We start from the raw sequence: 17,111 nt of genomic DNA on the forward strand, positions 1-17,111 counted from the left end.
TAGGCATCGTGCGGGGTCCCTGCCTCCCAGGAGCGTCCCCCCCCCCCCCACGTGGTCACTGCGCTCTGCCCCCCCCCCCCCGGCTCTAAGGCAGCCTTGGCTGGGGGCGCCCCTCACCTGGGCCTCTGACCCGTCATCTGCCGTGTTCCCGGCACCCCCAGGCAGGGCTGGGGCCCGTGGTGCTTCCAGCCGGGCCACGGGTGGGGTGGGGGGGTGACTTCTTTCCACCCCCCAGCTGCTGAGGGGTTTGACCCTGAGACTCACCCGCCAGGGGCTCGGGCCTGCCCCCTATATTGGACCCCCCCCGCCCTTCGGTGCCCCGGGGGGCAGGTCGGAGCCCAGCCGGGTGTTGATCTTGGCCCAGGAATCCCCCACCGGGGAGGGGCCTGAGACCAAGGGGGGGGTGAGGTGGGGCAGGGGTGGGGGGGTCACCCCAGAACCAGGGGGACCATGGAGGTGCTGCAGGGACCCCCCCGGGTGGGGGGGCTGGGGGAGATTCATGGGGGGGGCTTTACTCCTGCCCCTCCCCCACCTGCTCTCAGTGTGGGCGGGGGGGGAAGGGGGGGACGTGCTCTCAGGCGTGAACACGCGGCTGGGGGCGCGTGCACAGACGTCGTGCACCCGCCCGGAGCTCCGGGCACGCGCGTGCGCGCAGGTACATTTCCACCCCCGCGCCGTGTTCCCCCCCCGCCCCCCATCACCCCCCCCCGTGCAACGTGGGGCGGGGCCGGTGCGTGAAGATGGCAGCGCTGAGCAGCGAGCCGCTGGGGCTGGAGCGGGGTAAGGGCTGGGGGGCAGCTGGGGTGCGGGGGGGGCAGGAGTTAGATGGGGGGGACAGGTGGGGGGGGTTAGGGCAGGTGGTGGCTGGGGGGGCAGGAGTTAGATGGGGGGGACAGGTGGGGGGGGTTAGGGCAGGTGGTGGCTTGGGGGCAGGAGTTAGATGGGGGGGACAGGTGGGGGGGGTTAGGGCAGGTGGGGGTTGGGGGGCAGGAGTTAGATGGGGGGGTCAGGGCAGGTGGTGGTTGGGGGGCAGGAGTTAGATGGGGGGCAGGGCAGGAGGTGGCTGGGGGGGCAGGGCAGGAGGTGGCTGGGGGGGCAGGAGTTAGATGGGGGCAGAGCAGGTGGTGGTTGGGGGGCAGGAGTTAGATGGGGGGGCAGGGCAGGTGGTGGCTGGGGGGGGCAGGGCAGATGTTAGATGTGGGGGGGATGTGGGGCAGCGGCAGGGGTGAGTTTTGGGGGTTCTCCCTGCCCCCTGTGTGAACCCCCCCATCCCGTACAGACGTGGCGCGCGCCGTGGAGCTGCTGGAGCGGTTGCAGCGAAGTGGGGAGCTGCCCCCCCACAAACTGCAGGCTTTGCAGCGGGTTCTGCAGAGCAAGTTCTGCTCAGCCATCCGCGAGGTGAGACCCCCCTGGACCCCAAAACCCCTCTGTGCCCACAAGCACCCCCACATCCCCCTGCACCCCCACGCCCTGTACTGCACCCCCACATCCACCCCTGCACCCCAACCCCTGTACTGCACCCCCACATCCACCCCTGCACCCCAACCCCTGTACTGCACCCGCACATTCCCCTGCACCCCAAACCCTGTACTGCTCCCCCACATCCACCCCTGCATCCCCACGCCCTGTACTGCACCCCCACATCCACCCCTGCACCCCCACGCCCTGTACTGCTCCCCCACATCCACCCCTGCACCCCAAACCCTGTACTGCACCCCCCCATCCCCCTGCACCCCCACCCCCTGTACTGCACCCCCACATTCCCCCTGTACTGCACCCCCTATACATTCCCTGTACCCCCAGATCCCCACAATCCTCCAGGCCACCTCCAACATCTCTGGGACCCCCCCTGCTCTGCACCCCCAGTCCCCCCTGTCGCCCCCGAGGGTTCTGCAGTCCAACTTCTGCTTGGCCCTCTGGGAGACGAGCCCCCTCCCCGGTCACACCCGGGGGGCTCCACCCCACCACCACCCCGACCCCCTGGGGGTCCCCGACAATGACCCTCCATGGCCTTGTGACCCCCTCCCGACACCTCCCACCCCCCAAGCCCTGAATCACCTGGGAGTCCCATGGCCTGGATCAACCCTCACTGCCCCTGCCCCCAGCCCGGCCGGACTCCTGGGTTCCCCCCCAGCTCTCGCCTTGACAGCCCCTCCCCCGCTTTCCTCCCCCAGGTCTATGAGCAGCTCTATGACACGCTGGAGATCGCGGGCAGCGCCGAGATCCGGGCCCACGCCACGGCCAAGGTACGGCCCCCCCGGGGACCCCCCGCTCCGAGAGCCGGGCCTGGGCACCGCCCCCCCCCCGGGGACCCCCGAGAGCCGGGCCTGGGCACTGCCCCCCCCCGGGGACCCCCGAGAGCCGGGCCTGGGCACTGCCCCCCCCCGGGGACCCCCGAGAGCCGGGCCTGGGCACTGCCCCCCCCCGGGGACCCCCGAGAGCCGGGCCTGGGCACCGCCCCCTCCCCGGGGACCCCCAAGCCCAATAGCTGGGCCTGGGCATCCCCGGGGACCCCCAAGCCCAATAGCTGGGCCTGGGCACCCCCCCCGGGGACCCCGATAGCTGGGCCTGGGCACTGCCCCCCCCCGGGGAGCCCCGAGAGCCGGGCCCGGGCACCGCCCCCCCCGGGGACCCCTCCCTCGGGCGCCCTGCCCCCCCCCCCAGCGCCCTGCGTCTGTGCCCCCAGGCCACGGTGGCGGCGTTCGCGGCGAGCGAGGGCCATGCCCACCCCCGGGTGGTGGAGCTGCCCAAGACGGACGAGGGGCTCGGCTTTAACATCATGGGGGGCAAGGAGCAGAACTCGCCCATCTACATCTCCCGCGTCATCCCCGGCGGCGTCGCCGACCGGCACGGCGGCCTCAAGCGGGGGGACCAGCTGCTGTCCGTCAACGGCGTGGTGAGCCGGGGGGAGGGGCCGGGGGAGCGATGGGGGGACACTGGGTGGGGACGTAGGGGTGGCCGTGGGGGGGAGCTGGCGTGGGGAGGGCTCCGGGAGGAGACATTGGGGGGCGATGGGGGGCACCGGCATGGGGGGGCACTGGGAAGGGAGGTAGGGAGGATGCGGGGGGGGCGATGGGGACCATGGGGGAGGCACCGGGGGAGGGACATCGGGCAGCACGGGGGGACCGGCATGGGGACCGGGAGGGCTGAGCGTGTGGGGAGACTGAGGCAGCAGCAGGTGTGGGGGCAGCGCTGGGGGGGGTCCGGGCCCCTAACCCCCGTGTGTCCGTGTGTGGGGCAGAGCGTGGAAGGGGAGCAGCACGAGAAGGCCGTGGAGCTGCTGAAGGCGGCCCAGGGAACGGTGAAGCTGGTCGTCCGCTACACGCCCAAGGTGCTGGAGGAGATGGAGGCCCGGTTCGAGAAGATGCGCACGGCCCGCCGGCGCCAGCAGCACCACAGCTACTCGTAAGGGCCCCCCCGAAACCCCCTGTGCCCCCCGAGACCCCCGTTCCCCCCGAACCCCCCCGCCGGCGCCAGCAGCACCACAGCTACTCGTAAGAGCCCCCCCGAAACCCCCTGTGCCCCCCGAGACCCCCGTTCCCCCCCGAAACCCCCCGCCGGCGCCAGCAGCACCACAGCTACTCGTAAGGGCCCCCCTGAGCCCCCCGAGACCCCCGTTCCCCCCGAACCGCCCCCGCCTGCACCAGCAGCACCACACCTACTCGGAAGGGCCCCCCTGTGCCCCCCCGAGACCCCCATTCCCCCCAAAACACCCCGCCGGCGCCAGCAGCACCACAGCTACTCGTAAGGAACCCCCCGCCGGTGGCAGCAGCACCACAGCTACTCGTAAGGCCCCCCCGAAACCCCCTGTGCCCCCCGAGACCCCCATTCCCCCCGAAACCCCCCGCCGGCGCCAGCAGCACCACAGCTACTCGTTTTGGGCCGCCCTTAACCCCCTGTGCCCCCCGTGACCCCCATTCCCCCCGAACCCCCCCCGCCGGCACCAGCAGCACCACAGCTACTCGTAAGTGCCCCCCCCGTGCCCCCCCGAGACCCCCGTTCCCCCCGAACCCCCCCGCCAGCGCCAGCAGCACCACAGCTACTCCTCTGCCCACAGTGGCCAATGCCAGGTGCCCCAGAGGGAGTGAACCTAACAGGCAATGATCAAGTGATCTCTCTCCTGCCGTCCATCTCCACCCTCTGACAGACAGAGGCTGGGGACACCCTTCCTTACCCAGCCTGGCTAACAGCCATTAACGGACTTAACCTCCGTGAATTTATCCAGTTCTCTTTTAAACCCCGTCATAGTCTTGGCCTTCACAACCTCCTCAGGCAAGGAGTTCCACAAGTTGACTGTGCGCTGCGTGAAGAAGAACTTCCTTTTATTTGTTTTAAACCTGCTGCCCGTTCATTTCATTTGGTGGCCCCTAGTTCTTGTATTATGGGAACAAGTAAATAACTTTTCCTTCTTCACTTTCTCCACATCATCACCCCGTCATATCCCCCCTTAGTCTCCTCTTTTCCAAGCTGAAGAGTCCCAGCCTCTTTCATCTCTCCTCATATGGGACCTGTTCCAAACCCCGAATCATTTTAGTTGCCCTTCTCTGAACCTTTTCTAGTGCCAGTAGATCTTTTTGGAGGTAAGGAGACCACCTCTGTACGCAGTATTCGAGATGTGGGCGTACCATGGATTTCTATAAGGGCAATAAGATATTCTTCATCTTATTCTCTATCCCTTTTTGAATGATTCCGAACATCCTCTTTGCTTTTTTGACGGCCGCTGCACACTGCGTGGACGTCTTCAGAGAACTATCCACGATGACTCCAAGATCTCTTTCCTGATTAGTTGTAGCTAAATTAGCCCCCATCATGTTGTATGTACAGTTGGGGTTATTTTTCCAATGTGCATTACTTTACATTTATCCACATTACATTTCATTTGCCATTTTGTTGCCCAGTCACTTAGTTTTGTGGGATCTTTTTGAAGTTCTTCACAGTCTGCTTTGGTCTTAACTATCTTGAGTAGTTTAGTGTCATCTGCAAACTTTGCCACCTCACTGTTTACCCCTTTCTCCAGATCATTTATGAATAAATTGAGTAGGATTGGTCCTAGGACTGACCCTTGGGGAACACCACTAGTTACCCCTCTCCATTCTGAGAATTTACCATTAATTCCTACCCTTTGTTCCCTGTCCTTTAACCAGTTCTCAATCCATGAAAGGACCTTCCCTCTTATCCCATGACAGCTTAATTTACGTAAGAGCCTTTGGTGAGGGACCTTGTCAAAGGCTTTCTGGAAATCTAAGTACACTATGTCCACCGGATCCCCCTTGTCCACATGTTTGTTGACCCCTTCAAAGAACTCTAATAGATTAGTAAGACACGATTTCCCTTTACAGAAACCATGTTGACTTTTGCCCAACAATTTATGTTCTTCTACATGTCTGACAATTTTATTCTTTACTATTGTTTCAACTGATTTGCCTGGTACTGACGTTAGACTTACCGGTCTGTAATTGCCAGGATCACCTCTAGGGCTCTTTTTAAATATTGGCGTTACATTAGCTAACTTCCAGTCATTGGGTACCGAAGCTGATTTAAAGGACGGGTTACAAACCCACGTAAACCCGCAATTTCACATTTGAGTTCTTTCAGAACCCTTGGGTGAATGCCATCTGGTCCCGGTGACTTGTTACTGTTACGTTTATCAATTAATTCCAAAACCTCCTCTAGTGACACTTCAGTCTGTGACAGTTCCTCAGATTTGTCACCTCCAAAAGCCGGCTCAGGTTTGGGAATCTCCCTAACATGCTCAGCCGAGAAGATTGAAGCAAAGAGTCCATTTAGTTTCTCCGCAATGACTTTACCGTCTTTAAGCGCTGTTTGGGTCTCGATCGTCCAGGGGCCCCACTGGTTGTTTAGCAGACGTCCTTCTTCTGATGTACTTAAAAACATTTTGTTATTACCTTCAGAGTTTTTGGCTAGCTGTTCTTCAAACTCCTCTTTGGCTTTTCTCATTACGTTTTTACACGTCATCTGGCAGTGTTTATGCTCCTTTCTATTTACCTCACTAGGAACTGACTTCCACTTTTTAAAAGATGCCTTTTTATCTCTCACTGCTTCTTTTACATGGTTATTAAGCCACGGTGGCTCTTTTTTAGTTCTTTTACTGTGTTTTTTAATTTGGGGTATACATTGAAGTCGGGCCTCTATTATGGTGTCTTTGAAAAGCATCCATGCAGCTTGCAGGGATTTCACTCTTGTCACTGTACCTTTTAATTTCTGTTTAACTAACCTCCTCATCTTTGCATGGTTCCCCTTCCTGAAATGCAATGCCACAATGTTGGGCTGCTGAGGTGTTCTCCCACCGCAGGAATGTTACACGTTGTTATATTATGGTCACCATTTCCAAGCGGTCGTGTTATAGTTACCTCTTGGACCAGCTCCTGCGCTCCACTCCGGACTAAATCGAGAATCACCTCTCCCCTGGTGGGTTCCGGTACCAGCTGCTCCAAGGAGCAGCCATTTAAAGTATCGAGAAATTTTGTCTCTGCATTTTGTCCTGAGGTGACATGTTCCCAGTCAATATGGGGATAATTGAAATCCCCCACTGTTATCGAGTTCTTTATTTTGCTAGCCCCTCTAATCTCCCTTCGCATTTCATCGTCGCTACCACTGTCCTGGTCTGGTGGTCAATAATAGATCCCTCATGTTATATTCTCATTAGAGCCTGGAATTACTATCCGTAGAAATTCGATGGAATATGTGGATTCATTTTAGATTTTTACTTCATTTGATTCTACATTTTCTTTCACATATAGAGCCACTCCCCCCCCTGCCCCCGCACGACCTGTTCCGTCCTTCCGATATATTTTTTACCCTGGAATGATCATGTCCCATTGATTGTCCCCACTCCACCAGGTTTCTGTGGTGCCTTCTATAGCAATATCCTCCTTTAACACGAGGCACTCTGGGGGTTGGTCCTGCTTTGAGCAGGGGGTTGGACTAGATGACCTCCTGAGGTCTCTTCCAGCCCTGAGATTCTAGGAGTTCAGCCATCTGATTAGTTAGACTTCTGGCATTTGTGTACAAGCACTTCAAAAACTCGTCACTGTTTATTTGTCTGATGTGTCAGATTCTTTTTTATGTGAATGTTTCTCGTCTGATCTGGCTCATTCTTTATCCTCGTCCATCCTCTCCTCCTGACTAGACCCTCGAGGATCTCTATCGCTGGGCTCTCCGCTAAGAGACGTCTCTGTCCGATCCACGTGCTCCGCTGCAGCGGTCGGCTTTCCCCCATCTCTTTGTTTAAAAACTGCTCTGCAGCCTTTTTAATGTCAAGTGCCAGCAGTCTGGTTGCACTTTGGTTCAGGTGGAGCCCATCCTTCCTATATAGGCTCCCCCCATCCCAAAAGTTTCCCCAGTTCCTAATAAATCTAAACCCCTCCTCTCTACACCATCGTCTCATCCGCGCATTGAGACGCTGAAGCTCTGCCTGCCTACCCGGCCCTGCGCGTGGAACTGGCAGCATTTCTGAGAATGCCACCGTAGAGGGCCTGGATTTCAGTCTCTTCCCTAGCAGCCTAAGTTTGGCCTCCAGGACGTCTCTCCTGCCCTTCCCTATGTCATGGGTACCTACATGTACCACGACCACCGGCTCCTCCCCAGCACTACACATAAGTCTGTCTAGATGCCTCGAGAGATCCACAACCTTCCCACCAGGCAGGCAAGTCACCCTACGGTTCTCCCGGTCATCACAGACCCAGCTGTCTACGTTTCTAATGATCGAATCTCCCATTACTAACCGCTGCCTTTTCCTAGCAACTGGAGTTCGCTCCCCCGGAGAGGTAACTCCAGTGCGAGAGGCAACCCCAGCACCATCTGGAAGGAGGGTCCCAACTCTGGGAAGGTTTCCCTCTGCTCCCATGGACTCCTCTCCTTCCCTGAGCCTTGCAGCCTCCTCAACAGCGCAGGGCCTGTCTGCCCGGAGGTGGGACAAAGCTACAGTGTCCCAGGAAGCCTCCCTGTGCCCCCCAGAGCCCCCTGCACCCCCCAGAAACCCCTGCCAGCACCAGCAGCACCACAGCTACTCATAAGGGGCCCCCCCAGAACCCCTGTGCCCCCCAGTACTCCACGTGCCCCCCAGAACCCCCAACTAGTGCCAGCAGCCCCCAGCTACACATAAGGCCCCCCCAGAACTGCCTGTGCCCCCCAGAACCCCCCAATGGTGCCAGCTGCACCACAGCTACTCATAAGGACCCCCTGCATCCCCCTAGAAAGCCCCCAGAGCCCCCATCCCCCCAGTGCTGCCAGCAGCACCCCAGCTATGTGTAAGGCCCCCCAACCCCCTGGTGTCATGAGCAGCACCCCCAAAATCACTCTGTGCTCCCCAAATCTGCTTTGCTTCCCTGGTCCCTGCTCTGACGAAAGTCCCCTCTGTTTTCTCCCCAGGTCTCTGGAGTCGCGGGGATAGCACCCGTCTCGTCCCGTGCTGGGGAGGCCGGGGGCCCCCCAGGCCCGGCCCCCTAAAGATTCCTTCCCCCCCCCCAGTTTTCGTGTGTAGCTGGGTCTATTTATCCGGCCTGTGCCAGCCCCGCCGTGAACCGTATTTATTCTCTTATTTAAATCTGACCCCTGTGCGTGAGCCGGTGTGAATCCGCCTGCCGGCCAGGCTCTGGGGAACGACCCCCAAGCTCTGAGAGTCGGAGAGGGTGTGTGAGGGAGATCCTGGCTTATGGGCAGGGAAGGGGGAGGGGGCTCCTGGAGAAATTCACTCCCCCCAAACCACCCACCTTACAGGATTCTCCTTCACTTCCTGTCCCAAATTCCTGTGCCTCTTTGCCTGTGCGCTCCACCCCAGAGGGGCTATGTCCCAGCGCTGGGCGAGGGGTCCCCGTATACCCAGCCCCAGCGCCCCACCCCAGAGCCAGCCGCATCTCAGCGCCGGGCGAGAGGTCCCTGTGTACCCAGCCCCCACGCTCCACCCCAGAGGGGCTGCATCCTAGCATGTTGATGATGCAGTTTAGAGAGTGGCCACCAGGTGGCGACTTTGCTGCTTAACTGGAGGGGGGCGGGGGTGACACTTGGGGGACACTGGGCTTCAGGGTGTGTTGGGCATTGGTGCCCCACACTCCCGACCTGCAGCCCCCTCCTAGCCCAGCCCTGGGCTCCTCCCCTCCCCCAAGTTCTGCCTGTGCCCCTCCCGAGCCGCAGCATCATTTCTGGTCCCTAGGAACCCCCCATATCTCCCATGCCCTGTCCTTTCCAAGGCAGGGGGCACAGAGGCCGGGGGCTGGGCTCCCCTCCCGCCTCCCAGATCAGGAGGGGGTGCGGGAAACGAACTTGGGAATCAGGGACACGCCCGTCCCCCTGGAGTGAGTCACCCCCTCAAGTCAGTTTTTCTGGTTTGGCCGCTGGGTCTGCCAGGGAAAGACGGGGGTGAAATTCCCAGAGAAGGAGTCAGAGGGTGGGGCTGGGCGGCAGGACTCCTGGGTTCTCTCCCCAGCTCTGGGAGGGGAGTGGGGTCTAGTGGATGGGGATGGGGGCGGGGGGCTGAGAGCCAGGACTCCTGGGTTCTCTCCCCAGCTCTGGGAGGGGAGTGGGGTCTAGTGGTTAGAGCAGGGGGGCTGGGAGCCAGGACTCCTGGGTTCCCTCCCCAGCTCTGGGAGGGGAGTGGGGTCTAGTGGTTAGAGCAGGGGGGCTGGGAGCCAGGACTCCTGGGTTCCCTCCCCAGCTCTGGGAGGGGAGTGGGGTCTAGTGGTTAGAGCGGGGGGGGCCAGGAGCCAGGACTTCTGGGTTCTCTTCCCAGCCCTGGGGGGGTGGATGAATCCTACTCTTGGCCCCTGCTGTCCGTCTCCCCCTCCCCCCCGGGAACGTGCGTGCCCTGTGCCACGGCTCCTGATTGTGCTGGGGGAAAGGAGGTTCCTGACTGTGAATAAACCGATGGGAGTGAGTCTGTGACGTGCGTGTCCGTGTCTTTTGTGCCTCGGCCCTGGGCTCTGGGGTCCACATCTCAAGGACAGTGGTAAATTGCAGAGGGGCCGGAAAACCTGCCTGGATGCTGGACGGATTCAGCCCCGTTTCGCCCAGGCAGGAGGATTGGCCAGGGAACAATTCCCTGGGGTAGGGGGGCCCGGGACTCACTGTAGGTGACCCTCCCCCGCCTCCCTGCGCACTCCCCCTGCTCCCCACGTTAGGGCGGAGAGTTGGCTGAAAGCTGGGGGGGGGGGTTTGCTTCTGAATTAATGGGCTTCCCTCCCCCCCAACCCCCAGATCGATCTGGAGTCCAAGCCTGGTGTGTGGCTGGCCGGGAGTTGTCAGCCCCCCCACCACCGTGGTGGCCTGTCCCTGCCTCGCATGCCCGGCCTGGCTTGGTAATGCCTGCAGCAGCTGTCACGGATGGACGCAGGTTCGCTCCTGCATTTATCGATGGCTGCTGCGTCTCACGCGTGGACGCAGCTCCCAGGCCAGATGCTTCCTTTGCAGCCCCACTGGTGGGGGCAGGGGGGCTGTGTTTTGGCCCGTTGCAGCTCTCGGGGCGCGATGGGGCTGCATGGTACATGTGCGGTTGGTTGCAAGCGCCTCAGGCGGCGCATGGGCTTCCCAGCTGGCCGAGTTGCACGTTGGTGCGTCGCATGCATTGTTGCATTTTCTCCCTGGGGCTGCCCTTGTGAACGCAGCGGCGCATGGGCGAATGCGCTTCTCTGTGTTGCCAAAATTTGTTGCGTGTCTGGGTCGCATCTTTCTGGGGCGGGGCGGTGTGATGCCCCGCAGGCTTGTTCTCTGGTGTGTCTCTGGGCCGCATGGCTTCTTGCGTTTCTGTGGGCTGGGGCGGGTCACCAGGTTGCATGCACTGCTGCATTTCTCCTGGTCGTTTGCAGCAATTCGTACAATGTGGAGAAATGAGCGTGTTCGAATGAGGAAGGCAAATGCATTTCTCTGCATGGCTTAAGATGGTGCATTACTCTGGGCTGCCAGGTCGGCCCATTTCTCGGGGGTTGGTGCCTTTCCCTGGGGTGCAGAGTTGGTACATTTCTCGGGGGTTGGTGCATTTCCCCGGCAGTCTGGGGTTGGTGCATTTTCCCAGGGGTTTGTTCATGTCTTGGAGTTGCAGGGTTGGTACATTTCGCAGGGTCTGGTACATTTTGCAGGGGTTGGTATATTTCTTGAGGGTTGATGCATTTCTCGGGAGCACAGAGTTGCTGCATTTCTCGGGGGTATATGCATTTCTCAGGGGTGCAGGGAGGGGTTGGCGCATTTCTCAAGGGTTGGTGCATGTCTCCGGGGTGAAGGGAGGGATTGGTGCATTTCTCTGGGGGTTGGTGCATGTCTCGGGGTGCAGGGTGCATTTCTCAGGGGTGCAGGGAGGGGTTGGCGCATTTCTCAAGGGTTGGTGCATGTCTCCGGGGTGAAGGGAGGGATTGGTGCATTTCTCTGGGGGTTGGTGCATGTCTCGGGGTGCAGGGTGCATTTCTCAGGGGTGCAGGGAGGGGTTGATGCATTTCTCTGGGGTGCAGGGAGGGGTTGGTGTATTTCTCAGGGGTGCAGGGTTGGTGCATTTCTCCGGGGTTGGTGCATGTCTTGGGGGTGCAGGGAGGGGTTGGTGCATTTCTCTGGGGTTGGTGCATGTCTCGGGGGTGCAGGGAAGGGTTGGTGCATGTCTCGGGGGTGCAGGGAGGGGTTGGTGCATGTCTCTGGGGTGCAGGGTTGGTGCATGTCTCGGGGGTGCAGGGAGGGGTTGGTGCATGTCTCGGGGGTGCAGGGTTGGTGCATGTCTCGGGGGTGCAGGGAGGGGTTGGTGCATGTCTCTGGGGTGCAGGGTTGGTGCATGTCTCGGGGGTGCAGGGAGGGGTTGGTGCATGTCTCTGGGGTGAAGGGTTGGTGCATGTCTCGGGGGTGCAGGGTTGGTGCATGTCTCGGGGGTGCAGGGAGGGGTTGGTGCATGTCTCTGGGGTGCAGGGTTGGTGCATGTCTCGGGGGTGCAGGGAGGGGTTGGTGCATGTCTCTGGGGGGTTGGTGCATGTCTCGGGGGTGCAGGGAGGGGTTGGTGCATGTCTCGGGGGTGCAGGGAGGGGTTGGTGCATTTATCGGGGGGTTGGTGCATGTCCCGGGGGTGCGATCCCCGAGATCCAAGCCCCGGCTTCTCCCGCCCGCCGCACACCGGATGACATCATCCTGAAAGCGAGCCCCGCCCCCGCCCTTCCTCATTGGCTCTCCTGCCCAGCAGCCCCTCCGCCATTGGCCGCCGGGCCCGGCCGCTCGGAGCCGCCCCCTCCCACCCCCGTGCCTGGGCGGGACCTCGCGGCCGCCCTGGACTCTGGCGAGCGCCCGTAGGCTGAGCGGCCCGTCACTCAGGGCTCCCTTAAAGGGGCCGGCGCCGGTGGGGCGGGGTGGGGGGCGGCGCGGAGGGGCCGGGAGCCGCGTCCGGCGGGGCTCCGGCAGCGCGGGGCGGGGGAGGGGCGCGACCCCCGGGCGTCCGCCGGCTCCGCAGCATCAGCACCGGCCGCCGCAGGTACCCGCGCCCCCCCTGCACCCCCCTCCCCCGCGTCTCCACCCCTCCCCCCTGCATGCACCCCCCGCACCCCTCAGCCGTGCGCCCCCCCGCATCTCCACCCATCCCCCCTGCATGCACCCCCGCCCCTCCCCCCTGCATGCACCCCCTGCGCCCCCCGCACCCCTCAGCCGTGCGCCCCCCCGCACCTCCACCCATCCCCTGCACCCCCCGCCCCTCCCCCCTGCATGCACCCCCTGCGCCCCCCGCATCTCCCCCCATCCCCCTGCACCCCCCGCCCCGCACCTCCCCCTTCCCCCTGCATGCACCCCCTGCGCCCCCCGCATCTCCACCCCCTCACCCCTCCCCCTGCCCTCCATCCCTGCATCTTGCCCCATCCCCCTGCCCGTCTCCCCCGCCTGCACCTCCAGCACATGCCCCCATCCCCCCTGCATCTTCCCGCATCCAGCCATGGACCCCCCCCGCACCCCTCCAGCCTATCCCTCTCCCCCAGCCATGCACCCCTCCCCCCCGCGCACATCTCCTCCCCCCATCCCCCCCGACATGCAGTGCTCCCCCAGCCATGCCCCCCCGGTGCCCCCCCACTCCCCGACATCTCCCCCGCCCCCCCCCCCGCCTGCACCCCTCTCCCTGCCGCAGGTAGGAGCTGGGACACCCCCCACCCCCTCCTGCTCCGGCCTCCGCAGCATCAGACCAGCCGCCGCTGCAGGTAGGAGCCGGGCGGGCTCCCAGTGCCCGGCCCGCCTGCTCCCCCGGTCCCTGTCCCGTCCCCGCCCGGTCCCCTGTCCGGTCCCTGCCTGGCCGCCCCTGCGTGCGCCCCCCTGTCCAGCCCTCCCCCCGCTCCCCTGGCCCCCCGGTCCCTGCCTGCCCCCCCCCCCGCTCTCCCGGCCCCCCTCGGTCCCTGCCCGGCCCCCCCCCCCGCTCTCCCGGCCAGCGCCCGCCCCCCCGCTCCCCTGGCCCCTGCGTGCGCCCCCCCCATCCAGTCCCTGCTCCCCCGGCCCCCCTTCTCCCCAGTCCCTGCGTGCGCCCCCTGCCCGGCCCCCCCACTCTCCCAGTCCCTGCTCCTCCAGCCTGGTCTCCCCTGCTCCCCAGCCCGTGTGCACCCCCTGCCCCCCATTCCCCAGCACTACCCCACACCCGTGCATGAGGTGCCCTGCCCCCGCCCCTGGCCCCCTGCTCCCCAACACCTGGTGCACCCAGCAGCCTACAGTCACTTCCCCATTTCTCCCCCCAGCCCCCCCCATCTGCCTGTCCCGGCCCCTCCAGCCCCTGCCCCAGGTACCAGCTGGGTGAGCCCCCCCCCCTGCACCCCGCCTGCCTGCACCCGCCATCCCCTGCCCAGCTGCCCCCTCAGCCCCCCCGCTCTTCCCCCCAGCCCCCTCCATCCCCCTGCCAACACCCCCCCCCCGTTCTCTGACCCCCACACCCAGCCTCCATCCTCAGTCTACCCCCACCCCCACGCCTGGGGCCCTGCGTCTCCCCACTCCCCATGTGGCTGGGGGAACCCCTCTGTCCCTTCCTAGGAGTCCACCCCCAAAATCCATGAGCAAGGGGGCAGGGCAGCTGGACCATGGGGGTCGGGGGGGGGGGCAATCCTAGCTGAACCTGCAGCTGGGATGGGGGTGGGGCTGGACAGCTCTTCCGTCCCCTCCCCCAACTATGTTGTCTTCCTGGGGGGCAGGGAGAGCCCCCCACTTTTTCTCTTCACTCTGGCGGGTCAGAGCTGCTCCCCCCCAGATCCATCCCCAGGGAGGGCGCCTGCCCCCCAGGACTCGGTGGGAGAGACCCTATGGGGGGGGGCAGCGATCCCCCAGTCTGTGGGGCACAAACCACCTGACCCCCCCCCAGCTGGGCCCTGACATGTGCGTGCGCTGCCCGTGCGAGCCGCGCTGCCCGTGCGAGCCGCTCCGGCCGTGCGAGCCGCCGTGCGCCATCGGTGCCACCTGGGCCACACTGCTCCATGCGAGCCCAGCTGGTGTGTCGCGAGCACATGACCGCACACGCCAACACACGTGTGTTGCGGTCGGGGGGAGGGCATCTGGACCCCCTCCCCGAGGAAGCTGATGCGGTTTCCCTGGATCAGGGCCGTGGGGGAAGGAGAAGGGGGTTGGCATGAGGGCCCATGAGAGGCGGGCGTGTGTTGGCGTGTTGGGGTGTGTGTTGGGGTGTCTGTGCACAGGTACCGTCTGAGTGTGTCTGTGCGTGGGAGCAGGGGGCCACCAGTCCTGTCGGTGTCTATAAATATCCCAGACGAGGTGTCTGCAGGCACAGGGCCTGCGCCTGGGGGGAGGGGGGCTGTGTGTGTGTGTGTGTGTGTGTGTGTGTGTGTGTGTGTGTGTGTGTGAATGTGTGTTGGGTTATTGCCTTTTGCCTGGGTGTTGCAGCCTATTTGTGTGTTGCATTGTTGCGTTGTGTTGGTAGCATGTTGCCGTGTGTGTTGCCGTGTGTGTAGCACTGGGGGTGTTGCACTGGGCCTGGGTGTTGCATTGTTGGTAGTCTGTATTGTGTTGCACTTTGCATTGGTGGTGGGTGTTGCGTTGTGTTGGTAGTGCATTGTGCTGTAAGTTGTAGAGTGTGTGTGTGTGTAGCACGGGCCGTGTTGCGCTGTTGCATTGCGGGCAGGGGTGTTGCATCGTGGCTGTGTCGGGAGCAGGTGATGCTGTGTGTGTTGTGTTGCGCTGTTGCATTGTGGGTGGGTGTTGCATTGTGTCTGCAGCATGTGGTGTCTGTTACAGTGTGTGTGTGTCGCACTGTTGCATAATGGATGGGTGTTGCACTCTGGCTGTGTATTGCGTTTCAGGAGCATATGAGGCTGTGTGCATGGCCCAGTGTTGCATTGTCACACTGTTGCATTGTGGACAGGTGTTACATTGTGGCTGTGTGTCATGTTGTGTCAGGAGTGGGTGGTGCTGTGTGTGGCTTTGTCAGAGTATTGCCTAATGGATGGGTGTTGCACCGTGGCTGTACCTTGCGTTGTGTCGGGAGCGAGTGATGCTGTGTGTTGTGTTGCACTGTTGCATTGTGGGTGGGTGTTGCATTGTGTGTGTGTAGCATGTGGTGTTGTCTGCTACTGTGCGTGTGTGTGTTGCACTGTTGCATTATGGACGACTGTTGCACTCTGGCTGTGTGTCATGTTGTGTCGAGAGCGGGTGATGCTATGTGTGTTGCGTTGTCACACTGTTGCATTGTGGACGAATGTTGCAATGTGGCTATGTGTTGCGTTGCATCGGGAACATGTGATGCTGTGTGCATGGCCCAGTGTCGCGTTGTGTCATGAGCGGGTGGTGCCATGTGTGTTGCATTGTGGATGGGTGATGCACCGTGGCTGTGTGTCACGTTGTGTCAGGAGCGGCTGACGCCGCATGTTGCGTTGTGGATAGGTGTTGCACCATGGCTGTGTGTTACATTGTGTCGTGAGCGGGTGGCGCCGTGTGTTGCATTGTGGGCGGGTGTTGCACCGTGGCTGTGTGTCACGTTGTGTCAGGAGCGGGTGGTGCCATGTGTGTTGCGTTGTGGACAGGTGTTGCACCGTGGCTGTGTGTCACATTGTGTCGGGAGCGGGTGGTGCCGTGTGTGTTGCGTTGTGGACGGGCGTTGCACCATGGCTGTGTGTCACGTTGTGTCGGGAGCGGGTGACGCCGTGTGTGTTGCGTTGTGGACAGGTGTTGCACGGTGGCTGTGTGTCACATTGTGTCGGGAGCGGGTGGTGCCATGTGTGTTGCGTTGTGGACGGGCGTTGCACCGTGGCTGTGTGTCACGTTGTGTCAGGAGCGGGTGGTGCCATGTGTGTTGCGTTGTGGACAGGTGTTGCACCGTGGCTGTGTGTCACATTGTGTCGGGAGCGGGTGGTGCCGTGTGTGTTGCGTTGTGGACGGGCGTTGCACCGTGGCTGTGTGTCACGTTGTGTCGGGAGCGGGTGACGCCGTGTGTGTTGCGTGGGGAAGCGAGTCCTGCTCCTGGCAGGCAGAAGCCGGCGTCTGGCTTTGCTGACAGCTCTGCCGCTGTGTGTGTCTGTTCTGCTGCACTGGAGGGGCGGGGGGGGCCACGGTCGCACACCCGGTGCGTGTTCCCCAGGTCTCCAGGGAGGGGAGATACCGGGCAGGATGGGCCCAGGGGGTCCCCAGCTCCTACCCACGGGGGGGGTTGTCACCAGCTGCTGGGGGAGGGGCCCAGCTTTTACTCCCTGTAATGAACCTCCCCCCACCCAAGGTGTTTAATGGGGGGGGTGGGGGCAGAGTCGGCCTCATTGCTCCACAAAAACCCACAGTGGGACGTTGGACCCAGTTGCGGGGAGGGCGATTTATGGGAGTTTCTGAGATTAGTTTTAAATTAATATGTTTTTTTAGTAAGGGACACCCCCCCCCCACGCCCCACCCAAACCTAGGGAGTGAACCCAGGAGTCCTGGCTCCCAGCCCCCCCCCCCCCAGGTCTAACCACTAGACCCCACTCCCCTCCCAGAGCCAGGGAGAGAACCCAGGAGTCCTGGCTCCCAACCTCACCCTCCAACCACTAGGCCCCACTCCCCTCCCAGCGCTGGGATAGAACCCAGAAGTCCTGGCTCTCAGCCCCTCCCCGCTCTAACCACTAGGCCCCGCTCCCCTCAGCGCTGGGATAGAACCCAGGCATCCAAGTTCTGTCTCATTCTTTCTCTCTCCTCCC

At 62.4% G+C, this 17,111-nt stretch overlaps 1 protein-coding gene across 1 annotated transcript; it reads left to right on the forward strand.

The window, feature by feature from the left end:
- Positions 1-700: 700 nt before the first annotated feature.
- On the forward strand, positions 701-9,462 carry LIN7B (lin-7 homolog B, crumbs cell polarity complex component). Its single transcript, XM_044987943.1, has 6 exons — positions 701-780; positions 1,280-1,398; positions 2,175-2,246; positions 2,687-2,896; positions 3,242-3,405; positions 8,392-9,462. The coding sequence occupies exons 1-6, from the start codon at positions 741-743 to the stop codon at positions 8,411-8,413; spliced, it is 627 nt and encodes a 208-aa protein (XP_044843878.1). The 5' UTR covers positions 701-740; the 3' UTR covers positions 8,414-9,462.
- Positions 9,463-17,111: the final 7,649 nt, after the last annotated feature.

This window comes from Mauremys mutica, chromosome 15 (assembly GCF_020497125.1).
Source record: "Mauremys mutica isolate MM-2020 ecotype Southern chromosome 15, ASM2049712v1, whole genome shotgun sequence".
NCBI classification, from domain to species: Eukaryota; Metazoa; Chordata; order Testudines; family Geoemydidae; genus Mauremys; species Mauremys mutica.

What these genes read in the sequence shown, in the direction of transcription:
- LIN7B (XM_044987943.1), top strand. Translation starts at nt 741, where the DNA reads ATGGCAGCGCTGAGCAGCGAGCCGCTGGGGCTGGAGCGGG. An exon ending in GGGCCCACGCCACGGCCAAG is followed by an intron (nt 2,247 to 2,686) that starts GTACGGCCCCCC and finishes CTGTGCCCCCAG; the next exon opens with GCCACGGTGGCGGCGTTCGC. An exon ending in TGCTGTCCGTCAACGGCGTG is followed by an intron (nt 2,897 to 3,241) that starts GTGAGCCGGGGG and finishes TGTGTGGGGCAG; the next exon opens with AGCGTGGAAGGGGAGCAGCA.